A 14,937-nucleotide genomic window follows, 5' to 3' on the forward strand; every position below is an offset into this window, starting at 1 on the left:
CCCCAATCTGTGACTGAGGGCAGGGGGTACACAGTGCTACCTGTATCATACAGCGCAGTCAGCACTCGCCCCCAATCTGTGACTGAGGACAGGGGGTACACAGTGCTACCTGTATCATACAGCGCAGTCAGCACTCGCCCCCAATCTGTGACTGAGGACAGGGGGTACACAGTGCTACCTGTATCATACAGCGCAGTCAGCACTCGCCCCCAATCTGTGACTGAGGGCAGGGGGTACACAGTGCTACCTGTATCATACAGCGCAGTCAGCACTCGCCCCCAATCTGTGACTGAGGGCAGGGGGTACACAGCGCTACCTGTATCATACAGCGCAGTCAGCACTCGCCCCCAATCTGTGACTGAGGACAGGGGGTACACAGCGCTACCTGTATCATACAGCGCAGTCAGCACTCGCCCCCAATCTGTGACTGAGGGCAAGGGGTACACAGTGCTACCTGTATCATACAGCGCAGTCAGCACTCGCCCCCAATCTGTGACTGAGGGCAGGGGGTACACAGTGCTATCTGTATCATACAGCGCAGTCAGCACTCGCCCCCAATCTGTGACTGAGGGCAGGGGGTACACAGCGCTACCTGTATCATACAGCGCAGTCAGCACTCGCCCCCAATCTGTGACTGAGGGCAAGGGGTACACAGTGCTACCTGTATCATACAGCGCAGTCAGCACTCGCCCCCAATCTGTGACTGAGGGCAGGGGGTACACAGCGCTACCTGTATCATACAGCGCAGTCAGCACTCGCCCCCAATCTGTGACTGAGGGCAGGGGGTACACAGCGCTACCTGTATCATACAGCGCAGTCAGCACTCGCCCCCAATCTGTGACTGAGGGCAAGGGGTACACAGTGCTACCTGTATCATACAGCGCAGTCAGCACTCGCCCCCAATCTGTGACTGAGGGCAAGGGGTACACAGTGCTACCTGTATCATACAGCGCAGTCAGCACTCGCCCCCAATCTGTGACTGAGGGCAGGGGGTACACAGCGCTACCTGTATCATACAGCGCAGTCAGCACTCGCCCCCAATCTGTGACTGAGGGCAGGGGGTACACAGCGCTACCTGTATCATACAGCACAGTCAGCACTCGCTCCCAATCTGTGACTGAGGGCAGGGGGTACACAGTGCTACCTGTATCATACAGCGCAGTCAGCACTCGCCCCCAATCTGTGACTGAGGGCAGGGGTACACAGTGCTACCTGTATCATACAGCGCAGTCAGCACTCGCCCCCAATCTGTGACTGAGGGCAGGGGGTACACAGTGCTACCTGTATCATACAGCGCAGTCAGCACTCGCCCCCAATCTGTAACTGAGGGCAGGGGGTACACAGCGCTACCTGTATCATACAGCACAGTCAGCACTCGCTCCCAATCTGTGACTGAGGGCAGGGGGTACACAGTGCTACCTGTATCATACAGCGCAGTCAGCACTCGCCCCCAATCTGTGACTGAGGGCAGGGGGTACACAGTGCTACCTGTATCATACAGCGCAGTCAGCACTCGCCCCCAATCTGTGACTGAGGGCAGGGGGTACACAGTGCTACCTGTATCATACAGCGCAGTCAGCACTCGCCCCCAATCTGTGACTGAGGGCAGGGGGTACACCATGCTACCTGTATCATACAGCGCAGTCAGCACTCGCCCCCAATCTGTGACTGAGGGCAGGGGATACACAGTGCTACCTGTATCATACAGCGCAGTCATCACTCGCTCCCAATCTGTGACTGAGGGCAGGGGGTACACAGCGCTACCTGTATCATACAGCGCAGTCATCACTCGCTCCCAATCTGTGACTGAGGGCAGGGGGTACACAGCGCTACCTGTATCATACAGCGCAGTCAGCACTCTCCCCCAATCTGTGACTGAGGGCAGGGGGTACACAGTGCTACCTGTATCATACAGCGCAGTCAGCACTCGCCCCCAATCTGTGACTGAGGGCAGGGGGTACACAGTGCTACCTGTATCATACAGCGCAGTCAGCACTCGACCCCAATCTGTGACTGAGGGCAGGGGATACACAGTGCTACCTGTATACTACAGCGCAGTCATCACTCGCTCCCAATCTGTGACTGAGGGCAGGGGGCACACAGTGCTACCTGTATAATACAGCGCAGTCAGCACTTGCCCCCAATCTGTGACTGAGGGCAGGGGGTACACAGTGCTACCTGTATAATACAGCGCAGTCATCACTCGCTCCCAATCTGTGACTGAGGACAGGGGGTACACAGTGCTACCTGTATCATACAGCGCAGTCATCACTCGCTCCCAATCTGTGACTGAGGGCAGGGGGCACACAGTGCTACCTGTATAATACAGCGCAATCAGCACTCGCCCCCAATCTGTGACTGAGGGCAGGGGGTACACAGTGCTACCTGTATCATACAGCGCAATCAGCACTCGCCCCCAATCTGTGACTGAGGGCAGGGGGTACACAGTGCTACCTGTATCATACAGCGCAGTCATCACTCGCTCCCAATCTGTGACTGAGGGCAGGGGGCACACAGTGCTACCTGTATAATACAGCGCAGTCAGCACTTGCCCCCAATCTGTGACTGAGGGCAGGGGGTACACAGTGCTACCTGTATAATACAGCGCAGTCAGCACTTGCCCCCAATCTGTGACTGAGGGCAGGGGGTACACCATGCTACCTGTATCATACAGCGCAGTCAGCACTTGCCCCCAATCTGTGACTGAGTGCAGGGGATACACAGCGCTCCCTGTATCATACAGCGCAGTCAGCACTCGCCCCCAATCTGTGACTGAGGGCAGGGGGTACACAGCGCTACCTGTATCATACAGCGCAGTCAGCACTCGCCCCCAATCTGTGACTGAGGACAGGGGGTACACAGCGCTACCTGTATCATACAGCGCAGTCAGCACTCGCCCCCAATCTGTGACTGAGGGCAAGGGGTACACAGTGCTACCTGTATCATACAGCGCAGTCAGCACTCGCCCCCAATCTGTGACTGAGGGCAGGGGGTACACAGTGCTATCTGTATCATACAGCGCAGTCAGCACTCGCCCCCAATCTGTGACTGAGGGCAGGGGGTACACAGCGCTACCTGTATCATACAGCGCAGTCAGCACTCGCCCCCAATCTGTGACTGAGGGCAAGGGGTACACAGTGCTACCTGTATCATACAGCGCAGTCAGCACTCGCCCCCAATCTGTGACTGAGGGCAGGGGGTACACAGCGCTACCTGTATCATACAGCGCAGTCAGCACTCGCCCCCAATCTGTGACTGAGGGCAGGGGGTACACAGCGCTACCTGTATCATACAGCGCAGTCAGCACTCGCCCCCAATCTGTGACTGAGGGCAAGGGGTACACAGTGCTACCTGTATCATACAGCGCAGTCAGCACTCGCCCCCAATCTGTGACTGAGGGCAAGGGGTACACAGTGCTACCTGTATCATACAGCGCAGTCAGCACTCGCCCCCAATCTGTGACTGAGGGCAGGGGGTACACAGCGCTACCTGTATCATACAGCGCAGTCAGCACTCGCCCCCAATCTGTGACTGAGGGCAGGGGGTACACAGCGCTACCTGTATCATACAGCACAGTCAGCACTCGCTCCCAATCTGTGACTGAGGGCAGGGGGTACACAGTGCTACCTGTATCATACAGCGCAGTCAGCACTCGCCCCCAATCTGTGACTGAGGGCAGGGGGTACACAGTGCTACCTGTATCATACAGCGCAGTCAGCACTCGCCCCCAATCTGTGACTGAGGGCAGGGGGTACACAGTGCTACCTGTATCATACAGCGCAGTCAGCACTCGCCCCCAATCTGTGACTGAGGGCAGGGGGTACACAGCGCTACCTGTATCATACAGCACAGTCAGCACTCGCTCCCAATCTGTGACTGAGGGCAGGGGGTACACAGTGCTACCTGTATCATACAGCGCAGTCAGCACTCGCCCCCAATCTGTGACTGAGGGCAGGGGGTACACAGTGCTACCTGTATCATACAGCGCAGTCAGCACTCGCCCCCAATCTGTGACTGAGGGCAGGGGGTACACAGTGCTACCTGTATCATACAGCGCAGTCAGCACTCGCCCCCAATCTGTGACTGAGGGCAGGGGGTACACCATGCTACCTGTATCATACAGCGCAGTCAGCACTCGCCCCCAATCTGTGACTGAGGGCAGGGGATACACAGTGCTACCTGTATCATACAGCGCAGTCATCACTCGCTCCCAATCTGTGACTGAGGGCAGGGGGTACACAGCGCTACCTGTATCATACAGCGCAGTCATCACTCGCTCCCAATCTGTGACTGAGGGCAGGGGGTACACAGCGCTACCTGTATCATACAGCGCAGTCAGCACTCTCCCCCAATCTGTGACTGAGGGCAGGGGGTACACAGTGCTACCTGTATCATACAGCGCAGTCAGCACTCGCCCCCAATCTGTGACTGAGGGCAGGGGGTACACAGTGCTACCTGTATCATACAGCGCAGTCAGCACTCGCCCCCAATCTGTGACTGAGGGCAGGGGATACACAGTGCTACCTGTATACTACAGCGCAGTCATCACTCGCTCCCAATCTGTGACTGAGGGCAGGGGGCACACAGTGCTACCTGTATAATACAGCGCAGTCAGCACTTGCCCCCAATCTGTGACTGAGGGCAGGGGGTACACAGTGCTACCTGTATAATACAGCGCAGTCATCACTCGCTCCCAATCTGTGACTGAGGACAGGGGGTACACAGTGCTACCTGTATCATACAGCGCAGTCATCACTCGCTCCCAATCTGTGACTGAGGGCAGGGGGCACACAGTGCTACCTGTATAATACAGCGCAATCAGCACTCGCCCCCAATCTGTGACTGAGGGCAGGGGGTACACAGTGCTACCTGTATCATACAGCGCAATCAGCACTCGCCCCCAATCTGTGACTGAGGGCAGGGGGTACACAGTGCTACCTGTATCATACAGCGCAGTCATCACTCGCTCCCAATCTGTGACTGAGGGCAGGGGGCACACAGTGCTACCTGTATAATACAGCGCAGTCAGCACTTGCCCCCAATCTGTGACTGAGGGCAGGGGGTACACAGTGCTACCTGTATAATACAGCGCAGTCAGCACTTGCCCCCAATCTGTGACTGAGGGCAGGGGGTACACCATGCTACCTGTATCATACAGCGCAGTCAGCACTTGCCCCCAATCTGTGACTGAGTGCAGGGGATACACAGCGCTCCCTGTATCATACAGCGCAGTCAGCACTCGCCCCCAATCTGTGACTGAGGGCAGGGGGTACACAGCGCTACCTGTATCATACAGCGCAGTCAGCACTCGCCCCCAATCTGTGACTGAGTGCAGGGGATACACAGCGCTCCCTGTATCATACAGCGCAGTCAGCACTCGCCCCCAATCTGTGACTGAGGGCAGGGGGTACACAGCGCTACCTGTATCATACAGCGCAGTCAGCACTCGCCCCCAATCTGTGACTGAGTGCAGGGGATACACAGCGCTCCCTGTATCATACAGCGCAGTCAGCACTCGCCCCCAATCTGTGACTGAGTGCAGGGGATACACAGCGCTCCCTGTATCATACAGCGCAGTCAGCACTCGTCCCCAATCTGTGACTGAGGACAGGGGGTACACAGTGCTCCCTGTATCATACAGCGCAGTCAGCACTCGCCCCCAATCTGTGACTGAGTGCAGAGGGTACACAGCGCTCCCTGTATCATACAGCGCAGTCAGCACTCGCCCCCAATCTGTGACTGAGTGCAGAGGGTACACAGCGCTCCCTGTATCATACAGCGCAGTCAGCACTCGCCCCCAATCTGTGACTGAGGGCAGGGGGTACACAGCGCTACCTGTATCATACAGCACAGTCAGCACTCACCCCCAATCTGTGACTGAGGGCAGGGGGTACACAGTGCTACCTGTATCATACAGCACAGTCAGCACTCGCCCCCAATCTGTGACTGAGGGCAGGGGGTACACAGCGCTACCTGTATCATACAGCGCAGTCAGCACTCACCCCCAATCTGTGACTGAGGGCAGGGGGTACACAGTGCTACCTGTATCATACAGCACAGTCAGCACTCGCCCCCAATCTGTGACTGAGGGCAGGGGGTACACAGAGCTACCTGTATCATACAGCGCAGTCAGCACTCGTCCCCAATCTGTGACTGAGGGCAGGGGGTACACAGCGCTACCTGTATACTACAGCACAGTCAGCACTCGCCCCCAATCTGTGACTGAGGGCAGGGGGTACACAGTGCTACCTGTATCATACAGCGCAGTCAGCACTCGCCCCCAATCTGTGACTGAGGGCAGGGGATACACAGTGCTACCTGTATCATACAGCGCAGTCAGCACTCGCCCCCAATCTGTGACTGAGGGCAGGGGGTACACAGCGCTACCTGTATCATACAGCGCAGTCAGCACTCGCCCCCAATCTGTGACTGAGGGCAGGGGGCACACCGTGCTAGCTGTATCATACAGCGCAGTCAGCACTCGACCCCAATCTGTGACTGAGGGCAGGGGGTACACAGCGCTACCTGTATCATACAGCGCAGTCAGCACTCGCCCCCAATCTGTGACTGAGGGCAGGGGGTACACAGCGCTACCTGCATCATACAGCGCAGTCAGCACTCGCCCCCAATCTGTGACTGAGGGCAGGGGGTACACAGTGCTACCTGTATCATACAGCGCAGTCAGCACTCACCCCCAATCTGTGACTGAGGGCAGGGGGTACACAGTGCTACCTGTATCATACAGCGCAGTCAGCACTCGCCCCCAATCTGTGACTGAGGGCAGGGGCTACACAGTGCTACCTGTATCATACAGCGCAGTCATCACTCGCTCCCAATCTGTGACTGAGGGCAGGGGGCACACAGTGCTACCTGTATAATACAGCGCAGTCAGCACTTGCCCCCAATCTGTGACTGAGGGCAGGGGGTACACAGTGCTACCTGTATCATACAGCGCAGTCAGCACTCGCCCCCAATCTGTGACTGAGGGCAGGGGGTACACAGCGCTACCTGTATCATACAGCGCAGTCAGCACTCGTCCCCAATCTGTGACTGAGGGCAGGGGGTACACAGTGCTACCTGTATCATACAGCGCAGTCAGCACTCGCCCCCAATCTGTGACTGAGGGCAGGGGGTACACAGCGCTACCTGTATCATACAGCGCAGTCAGCACTCGTCCCCAATCTGTGACTGAGGGCAGGGGGTACACAGCGCTACCTGTATCATACAGCGCAGTCAGCACTCGTCCCCAATCTGTGACTGAGGGCAGGGGGTACACAGCGCTACCTGTATCATACAGCGCAGTCAGCACTCGCCCCCAATCTGTGACTGAGGGCAGGGGGTACACAGTGCTACCTGTATCATACAGCGCAGTCAGCACTCGCCCCCAATCTGTGACTGAGGGCAGGGGGTACACAGCGCTACCTGTATCATACAGCGCAGTCAGCACTCGCCTCCAATCTGTGACTGAGGACAGGGGGTACACAGTGCTACCTGTATCATACAGCGCAGTCAGCACTCGCCCCCAATCTGTGACTGAGGGCAGGGGGTACACAGCGCTACCTGCATCATACAGCGCAGTCAGCACTCGCCCCCAATCTGTGACTGAGGGCAGGGGGTACACAGTGCTACCTGTATCATACAGCGCAGTCAGCACTCACCCCCAATCTGTGACTGAGGGCAGGGGGTACACAGTGCTACCTGTATACTACAGCACAGTCAGCACTCACCCCCAATCTGTGACTGAGGGCAGGGGGTACACAGCGCTACCTGTATCATACAGCGCAGTCAGCACTCGTCCCCAATCTGTGACTGAGGGCAGGGGATACACAGTGCTACCTGTATCATACAGCGCAGTCAGCACTCACCCCCAATCTGTGACTGAGGGCAGGGGGTACACAGTGCTACCTGTATCATACAGCGCAGTCAGCACTCGCCCCCAATCTGTGACTGAGGGCAGGGGGTACACAGTGCTACCTGTATCATACAGCGCAGTCAGCACTCGCCCCCAATCTGTGACTGAGGGCAGGGGGTACACAGCGCTACCTGTATCATACAGCGCAGTCAGCACTCGTCCCCAATCTGTGACTGAGGGCAGGGGGTACACAGCGCTACCTGTATCATACAGCGCAGTCAGCACTCGCCCCCAATCTGTGACTGAGGGCAGGGGGTACACAGTGCTACCTGTATCATACAGCGCAGTCAGCACTCGCCCCCAATCTGTGACTGAGGGCAGGGGGTACACAGCGCTACCTGTATCATACAGCGCAGTCAGCACTCGCCTCCAATCTGTGACTGAGGACAGGGGGTACACAGTGCTACCTGTATCATACAGCGCAGTCAGCACTCGCCCCCAATCTGTGACTGAGGGCAGGGGGTACACAGCGCTACCTGTATCATACAGCGCAGTCAGCACTCGCCCCCAATCTGTGACTGAGGGCAGGGGGTACACAGTGCTACCTGTATCATACAGCACAGTCAGCACTCGCCCCCAATCTGTGACTGAGGGCAGGGGGTACACAGCGCTACCTGTATCATACAGCGCAGTCAGCACTCGCCTCCAATCTGTGACTGAGGACAGGGGGTACACAGTGCTACCTGTATCATACAGCGCAGTCAGCACTCGCCCCCAATCTGTGACTGAGGACAGGGGGTACACAGCGCTACCTGTATCATACAGCGCAGTCAGCACTCGCCCCCAATCTGTGACTGAGGGCAGGGGGTACACAGCGCTACCTGTATCATACAGCGCAGTCAGCACTCGCCCCAATCTGTGACTGAGGACAGGGGGTACACAGTGCTACCTGTATCATACAGCGCAGTCAGCACTCGCCCCCAATCTGTGACTGAGGGCAGGGGGTACACAGTGCTACCTGTATCATACAGCGCAGTCAGCACTCGCCCCCAATCTGTGACTGAGGGCAGGGGGTACACAGCGCTACCTGTATCATACAGCGCAGTCAGCACTCGCCCCCAATCTGTGACTGAGGGCAGGGGGTACACAGTGCTACCTGTATCATACAGCTCAGTCAGCACTCGCCCCCAATCTGTGACTGAGGGCAGGGGGTACACAGCGCTACCTGTATCATACAGCGCAGTCAGCACTCGCCCCCAATCTGTGACTGAGGGCAGGGGATACACAGTGCTACCTGTATCATACAGCGCTGTCAGCACTCGCCCCCAATCTGTGACTGAGGGCAGGGGGTACACAGCGCTACCTGTATCATACAGCGCAGTCAGCACTCGCCCCCAATCTGTGACTGAGGGCAGGGGATACACAGTGCTACCTGTATCATACAGCGCAGTCAGCACTCGCCCCCAATCTGTGACTGAGGGCAGGGGATACACAGTGCTACCTGTATCATACAGCGCTGTCAGCACTCGCTCCCAATCTGTGACTGAGGACAGGGGGTACACAGTGCTACCTGTATCATACAGCGCAGTCAGCACTCGCCCCCAATCTGTGACTGAGGGCAGGGGGTACACAGTGCTACCTGTATCATAGAGCGCAGTCAGCACTCGCTCCCAATCTGTGACTGAGGACAGGGGGTACACAGTGCTACCTGTATCATACAGCGCAGTCAGCACTCACCCCCAATCTGTGACTGTGAGCAGGGGGTACACAGTGCTACCTGTATCATACAGCGCAGTCAGCACTCGCCCCCAATCTGTGACTGAGGGCAGGGGGTACACAGTGCTACCTGTATCATACAGCACAGTCAGCACTCGCCCCCAATCTGTGACTGAGGGCAGGGGGTACACAGTGCTACCTGTATCATACAGCGCAGTCAGCACTCGCCCCCAATCTGTGACTGAGGGCAGGGGGTACACAGTGCTACCTGTATCATACAGCACAGTCAGCACTCGCCCCCAATCTGTGACTGAGGGCAGGGGGTACACAGTGCTACCTGTATCATACAGCACAGTCAGCACTCGCCCCCAATCTGTGACTGAGGGCAGGGGGTACACAGTGCTACCTGTATCATACAGCGCAGTCAGCACTCGCCCCCAATCTGTGACTGAGGACAGGGGGTACACAGTGCTACCTGTATCATACAGCGCAGTCAGCACTCGCCCCCAATCTGTGACTGAGGGCAGGGGGTACACAGTGCTACCTGTATCATACAGCGCAGTCAGCACTCGCCCCCAATCTGTGACTGAGGACAGGGGTACACAGTGCTACCTGTATCATACAGCGCAGTCAGCACTCGCCCCCAATCTGTGACTGAGGGCAGGGGGTACACAGTGCTACCTGTATCATACAGCGCAGTCAGCACTCGCCCCCAATCTGTGACTGAGGACAGGGGTACACAGTGCTACCTGTATCATACAGCGCAGTCAGCACTCGCCCCCAATCTGTGACTGAGGACAGGGGGTACACCATGCTACCTGTATCATACAGCGCAGTCAGCACTCGCCCCCAATCTGTGACTGAGGGCAGGGGGTACACAGTGCTACCTGTATCATACAGCGCAGTCAGCACTCGCCCCCAATCTGTGACTGAGGGCAGGGGGTACACAGCGCTACCTGTATCATACAGCGCAGTCAGCACTCGCCCCCAATCTGTGACTGAGGGCAGGGGGTACACAGTGCTACCTGTATCATACAGCGCAGTCAGCACTCACCCCCAATCTGTGACTGAGGGCAGGGGGTACATTTTCTGGGAGTGGCGAGGCCAAGGACTGTGACGCTGTCACAGTTTCCTTGGCATCGCTAGCCTCAGTGCGACAGAGGTACATCACGAACGATGGCCGCGATGTTTATCCCGAACTGCGAGATAGCATCACAGTTTTACCATTCGCAAATGCAGGAAGGATGCTAGACCGCTGTGGATGGGTATGGGTGTGGACGGTAGCCATTTTGGGACTCACCAGTGCTGTGTGGGTGTGTACAGTGCCATGTTGGGTGTGACCAGTGACATGTGGGTGTGACCATTATTTGTGTGGGTGTGGCTAGTGACACATTGAGTGTGACCATTGCTGTGTGGGTGTGGCCAGTGCCATTTTGGCTGTAACCAGTGCCATGTGGGTGTGAACATTGTTATGTGGGTGTGGCCAGTGCCGTGTGGCTGTGATCAGTACTGTGTGGGTGTGGCCAGTGCCATGCGGGTGTGACCAGTACTGTATGGGTGTGGCCAGTGCCATGTGGGTGTGACCAGTGGCATGTGGGTGTGAACATTCTTTGTGTGGGTGTGGCTAGTGACGTTGAGTGTGACCATTGCTGTGTGGGTGTGGCCAGTGCCATGTTGGCTGTAACCAGGGCCATGTGGGTGTGAACATTGCTATGTGGGGGTGGCCAGTGCCGTGTGGCTGTGATCAGTACTGTGTGGGTGTGGCCAGTGCCATGCGGGTGTGACCAGTACTGTATGGGTGTGGCCAGTGCCATGTGAGTGTGACCAGTGGCATGTGGGTGTGAACATTCTTTGTGTGGGTGTGGCTAGTGACGTTGAGTGTGACCATTGCTGTGTGGGTGTGGCCAGTGCCATGTTGGCTGTAACCAGGGCCATGTGGGTGTGAACATTGCTATGTGGGTGTGGCCAGTGCCGTTTGTGGCTGTGATCAGTGCTGTGTGGGTGTGCCCAGTGCCATGCGGGTGTGACCAGCACTGTATGGGTGTGGTCAGTGCCATGTGGGTGTGGCCAATGACGTGGGCGTGTACACCACCTACTTACATAAAAGCACAAAAATTGCATAATTTTGAAAGGAAAGTAGAAATACAACTTTATTACTTACGATCTATGGCCATGTGGCCGGTGGCTGGTCACCAGCATGCTTTCGTGATGATGAGCCTGTTTTTACCTGGAGGCCTTGGGACGGTAGTCACGTCTGCCCCATGGTTAATCTGGCCCTGCCCTCAATGCTCTCCCTTTGCTGCTATGGAAACGCCATAAGCATGTTCCAGAAACACATGCGGAGGTCACGTGTGGAGGTGGATGCAGACAGAATCACTGCGCCGCAGCTGTTTTGCATTTCATTAATGAAGACAAGAGATTATACTAATCGCGCCAATTCTGCTGGATTCCTGGACACAGGTCAGTACGTCCTCACACTCGCTGTGTTCTCCTTAATTGTGAGGACATGAGCCAGGAACACACAAGTTATCAGCGAGAGTTCTTACACCAGTCACCGACTACTGGGAAATGCACAGAGCGGCAGGCGACGAGCAGGTGTCACGTCATGTCTGGCACACGCGTGTATGGAGACTGTGACCTGTCCACGGGCGATTAATCCTGAGAGTACAGAATGTCTCCTGGGCAAGGTCCAAGTCCTACTTATTTCATTAGCAAACCTCCAGGAGCAGAAAGCTCTGACCAGCGGGAGTAATGGGGAAATATAAATCCTCTGACTTTAAAGGAGAAAATAAATAACCATAAAACATCTCCATAACGTCTTTGAGGACTGGAAGTTTCAGTCTTTATTGCACATGTAGATGGTTCCTCTTGGGGAGGTGATACAGTCGGAGGAAGCACACAGCGGAGATAAATTACCATTAACATCATGATAAATCATCTCTGTATTCTGTATATAAATATCAAAGCACCGTGGCCCTCATTCCGAGTTGTTCGCTCGTTATTTTTTTTCGCTATGGAGCGATTAGTCGCAAACTGCGCATGCGCAATGTTCGCAGTGCGCCTGCGCCAAGTAAATTTTTATTCACGACTTAACAAGGTTTTTTCATCGTTCTGGTGATCGTAGTGTGATTGACAGGAAGTGGGTGTTTCTGGGCGGAAACTGACCGTTTTATGGGTGTGTGCGAAAAAACGCAGGTGTGTCAGGGAAAAACGCGGGAGTGGCTGGAGAAACGGAGGAGTGTCTGGGCGAACGCTGGGCGTGTTTGTGATGTCAAACCAGGAACGAAACGGGCTGAGCTGATCGCAGTGTAGAAGTAAGTCTCGAGCTACTCAGAAACGGCTCCTCAGATGGTTGTCATTATCTTTATATGGCGCCACTAAGCGTCTGTAGCGCCGTGCAGGGAGAATGCCAGTAAACAACAATATAATATAAAAAGATCAGACACAGAGTATCAGGGGAAAACAAACAGTGAGATAATGGTAACAAAATGTGATCCATGACCCGGGGCCCTGGGAAGGATAAGAGTCGCTGACTGTGACTGGGGAGAGCACTGGAGACAAGGTCAGCGCAGCGTGGGATCTAAGAGATTACCCCATCTGTGTCACCCCTGACTGTCTGCCCCTCCCCTTGAGGATGCTAGCTCTCACGAGCAGGGCCCTCTCCCCTCATGTGGTTTTTCCTTATTTTTCTTATACTATCACCTACTCCTACAACAGCACCTACTATAACCCTCGGTTGCTGCCGCCTTGACACTTATTTCAGTGTCCTGTACCCTGATACAGCAATGTGTATATACCATGTATTTGTCCTACTTTGTCTTGTACTGTAAGCCTCTGTTTTCTTGTTCTGCTCATTTGTTTCTGCAATTAATAGGCGCTGCAGAATCCTTTGTGCGCCATATAAATAAAGGATAATAATAATAATAATAATAATAATAATAAAAATAATTAATTATTACACGGGCACATCTCATCTAATGGCAGAGGCATCTGAATGCCAGACCACATGAATGAAATCCCTGTGTTATGAACTGGTTCCCGGAGTGAGAATGCATGGCGTGCCCTGCTGGGACTGCAAGGCGTTACGGACAATGGCACTAATTCAGAGTTGATCGCAGCAGCAAATTTGTTAGCACTTGGGCAAAACCATGTGCACTGCAGGTGGGGCAGATGTAACATGTGCAGAGAGAGTTAGATTTGGGTGGCGTGAGTTCAAACTGAAATCTAAATTGCGGTGTAAAAATAAAGCAGCCAGTATTTACCCTGCACAGAAACAATATAACCCACCCAAATCTAACTCTCTCTGCACATGTTACATCTGCCCCCCCTGCACTGCACATGGTTTTGCCCAAGTGCTAACAAATGTGCTGCTGCGATCAACTCTGAATTACCCCCTATATCTCTAACTTATTTTGTACCGTTCACCCTCATATGCAAGTGGCCAATTTTCAAACTAATATATCAATTACAGTACTTTCTCTTTTATTTAGTTCAGAGACCGAGTCCCATGACCCTGTTTATTTTTATTTCCATTCCCCCATAGGGTTTGGATACCCCCTGCTAAGAATCCTCTGTCTTATTAGTTTTGGTATGGTTTGTTAGTCAGTACCTACAGTACTGTATGTGACCATTTCTGTTTGTGTCTGTTTTGTCCTTTGCTCCTGAAAGTCACCGGCTTCCTGCTTCTCCCAGGGCTTCTCTTCTGTACTGTATTTCCCCTATGGTTTGGTGTAATATTCCTCTTCATCTCACCAATGTGTAATAAGAGAACTCCTCCACGTTGTGCTTATAAGTTACATGTACAGTATATGTGGTGTAAATTCTTCTTTTACTTCTTTTTCTTCTTCTTCCTCTTCCTCCTCTTCTTCTTTCTCTTGCTTTTTTCTTCTTCTTTTCTTCTTCCTCTTCCTCTTCTTGTTCTTCTTCGTCTTCCTCTTCTTGTTCTTCTGCCTCTTCTTCCTCCTCCTCTTTTGCTTCTTCTTCTTCCTCTTCTTCTTCATTCATTCATTCATTCATTCATTCATCCATCCATCCATCCATCCAGCCATGCTTCTTCTTCTCCTTCTCCTTCTTCTACTTAGAAAAGCCACAAAGTGGCCACAGTACCAACACCTGCATGGAGATCATTTATTACTATTTTCCAGAAAATTTCCCTCCACTTTATGCCTTTACCACTTTTATAGAAGAGACGCTGGTGTCGTCACTGCCGACAGACAGGGAAGGAGCAGTGGATTCACTTAGTGACTCTGTAAAAGGCTAGGTAGATAAGGGACCTGACAATAATATTCAGGTAATTTCAATGAAAGCCCTAATTAATACTAATACCAGTGGAAGACAATCGTGAGTCAGATTTCATGAGTCATTTTAAA

The 14,937-nt window shown here is 54.3% G+C and overlaps 1 protein-coding gene across 1 annotated transcript in view; it reads right to left on the minus strand.

Moving 5' to 3' along the window:
* Window positions 1-12,107, minus strand: part of LOC135053761 (uncharacterized) — a 214,805-nt gene extending 202,698 nt beyond the window's left edge. The window contains exon 1 of the mRNA XM_063957502.1: window positions 11,730-12,107. Within this exon, the coding sequence (XP_063813572.1) occupies window positions 11,730-11,767 (38 nt within the window). The 5' untranslated portion in view covers window positions 11,768-12,107. The remainder of the gene's footprint in view (window positions 1-11,729) is intronic.
* Window positions 12,108-14,937: the final 2,830 nt, after the last annotated feature.

The sequence above is a fragment of the Pseudophryne corroboree genome, chromosome 1 (assembly GCF_028390025.1).
Source record: "Pseudophryne corroboree isolate aPseCor3 chromosome 1, aPseCor3.hap2, whole genome shotgun sequence".
In the NCBI taxonomy this organism is placed as follows: domain Eukaryota; kingdom Metazoa; phylum Chordata; class Amphibia; order Anura; family Myobatrachidae; genus Pseudophryne; species Pseudophryne corroboree.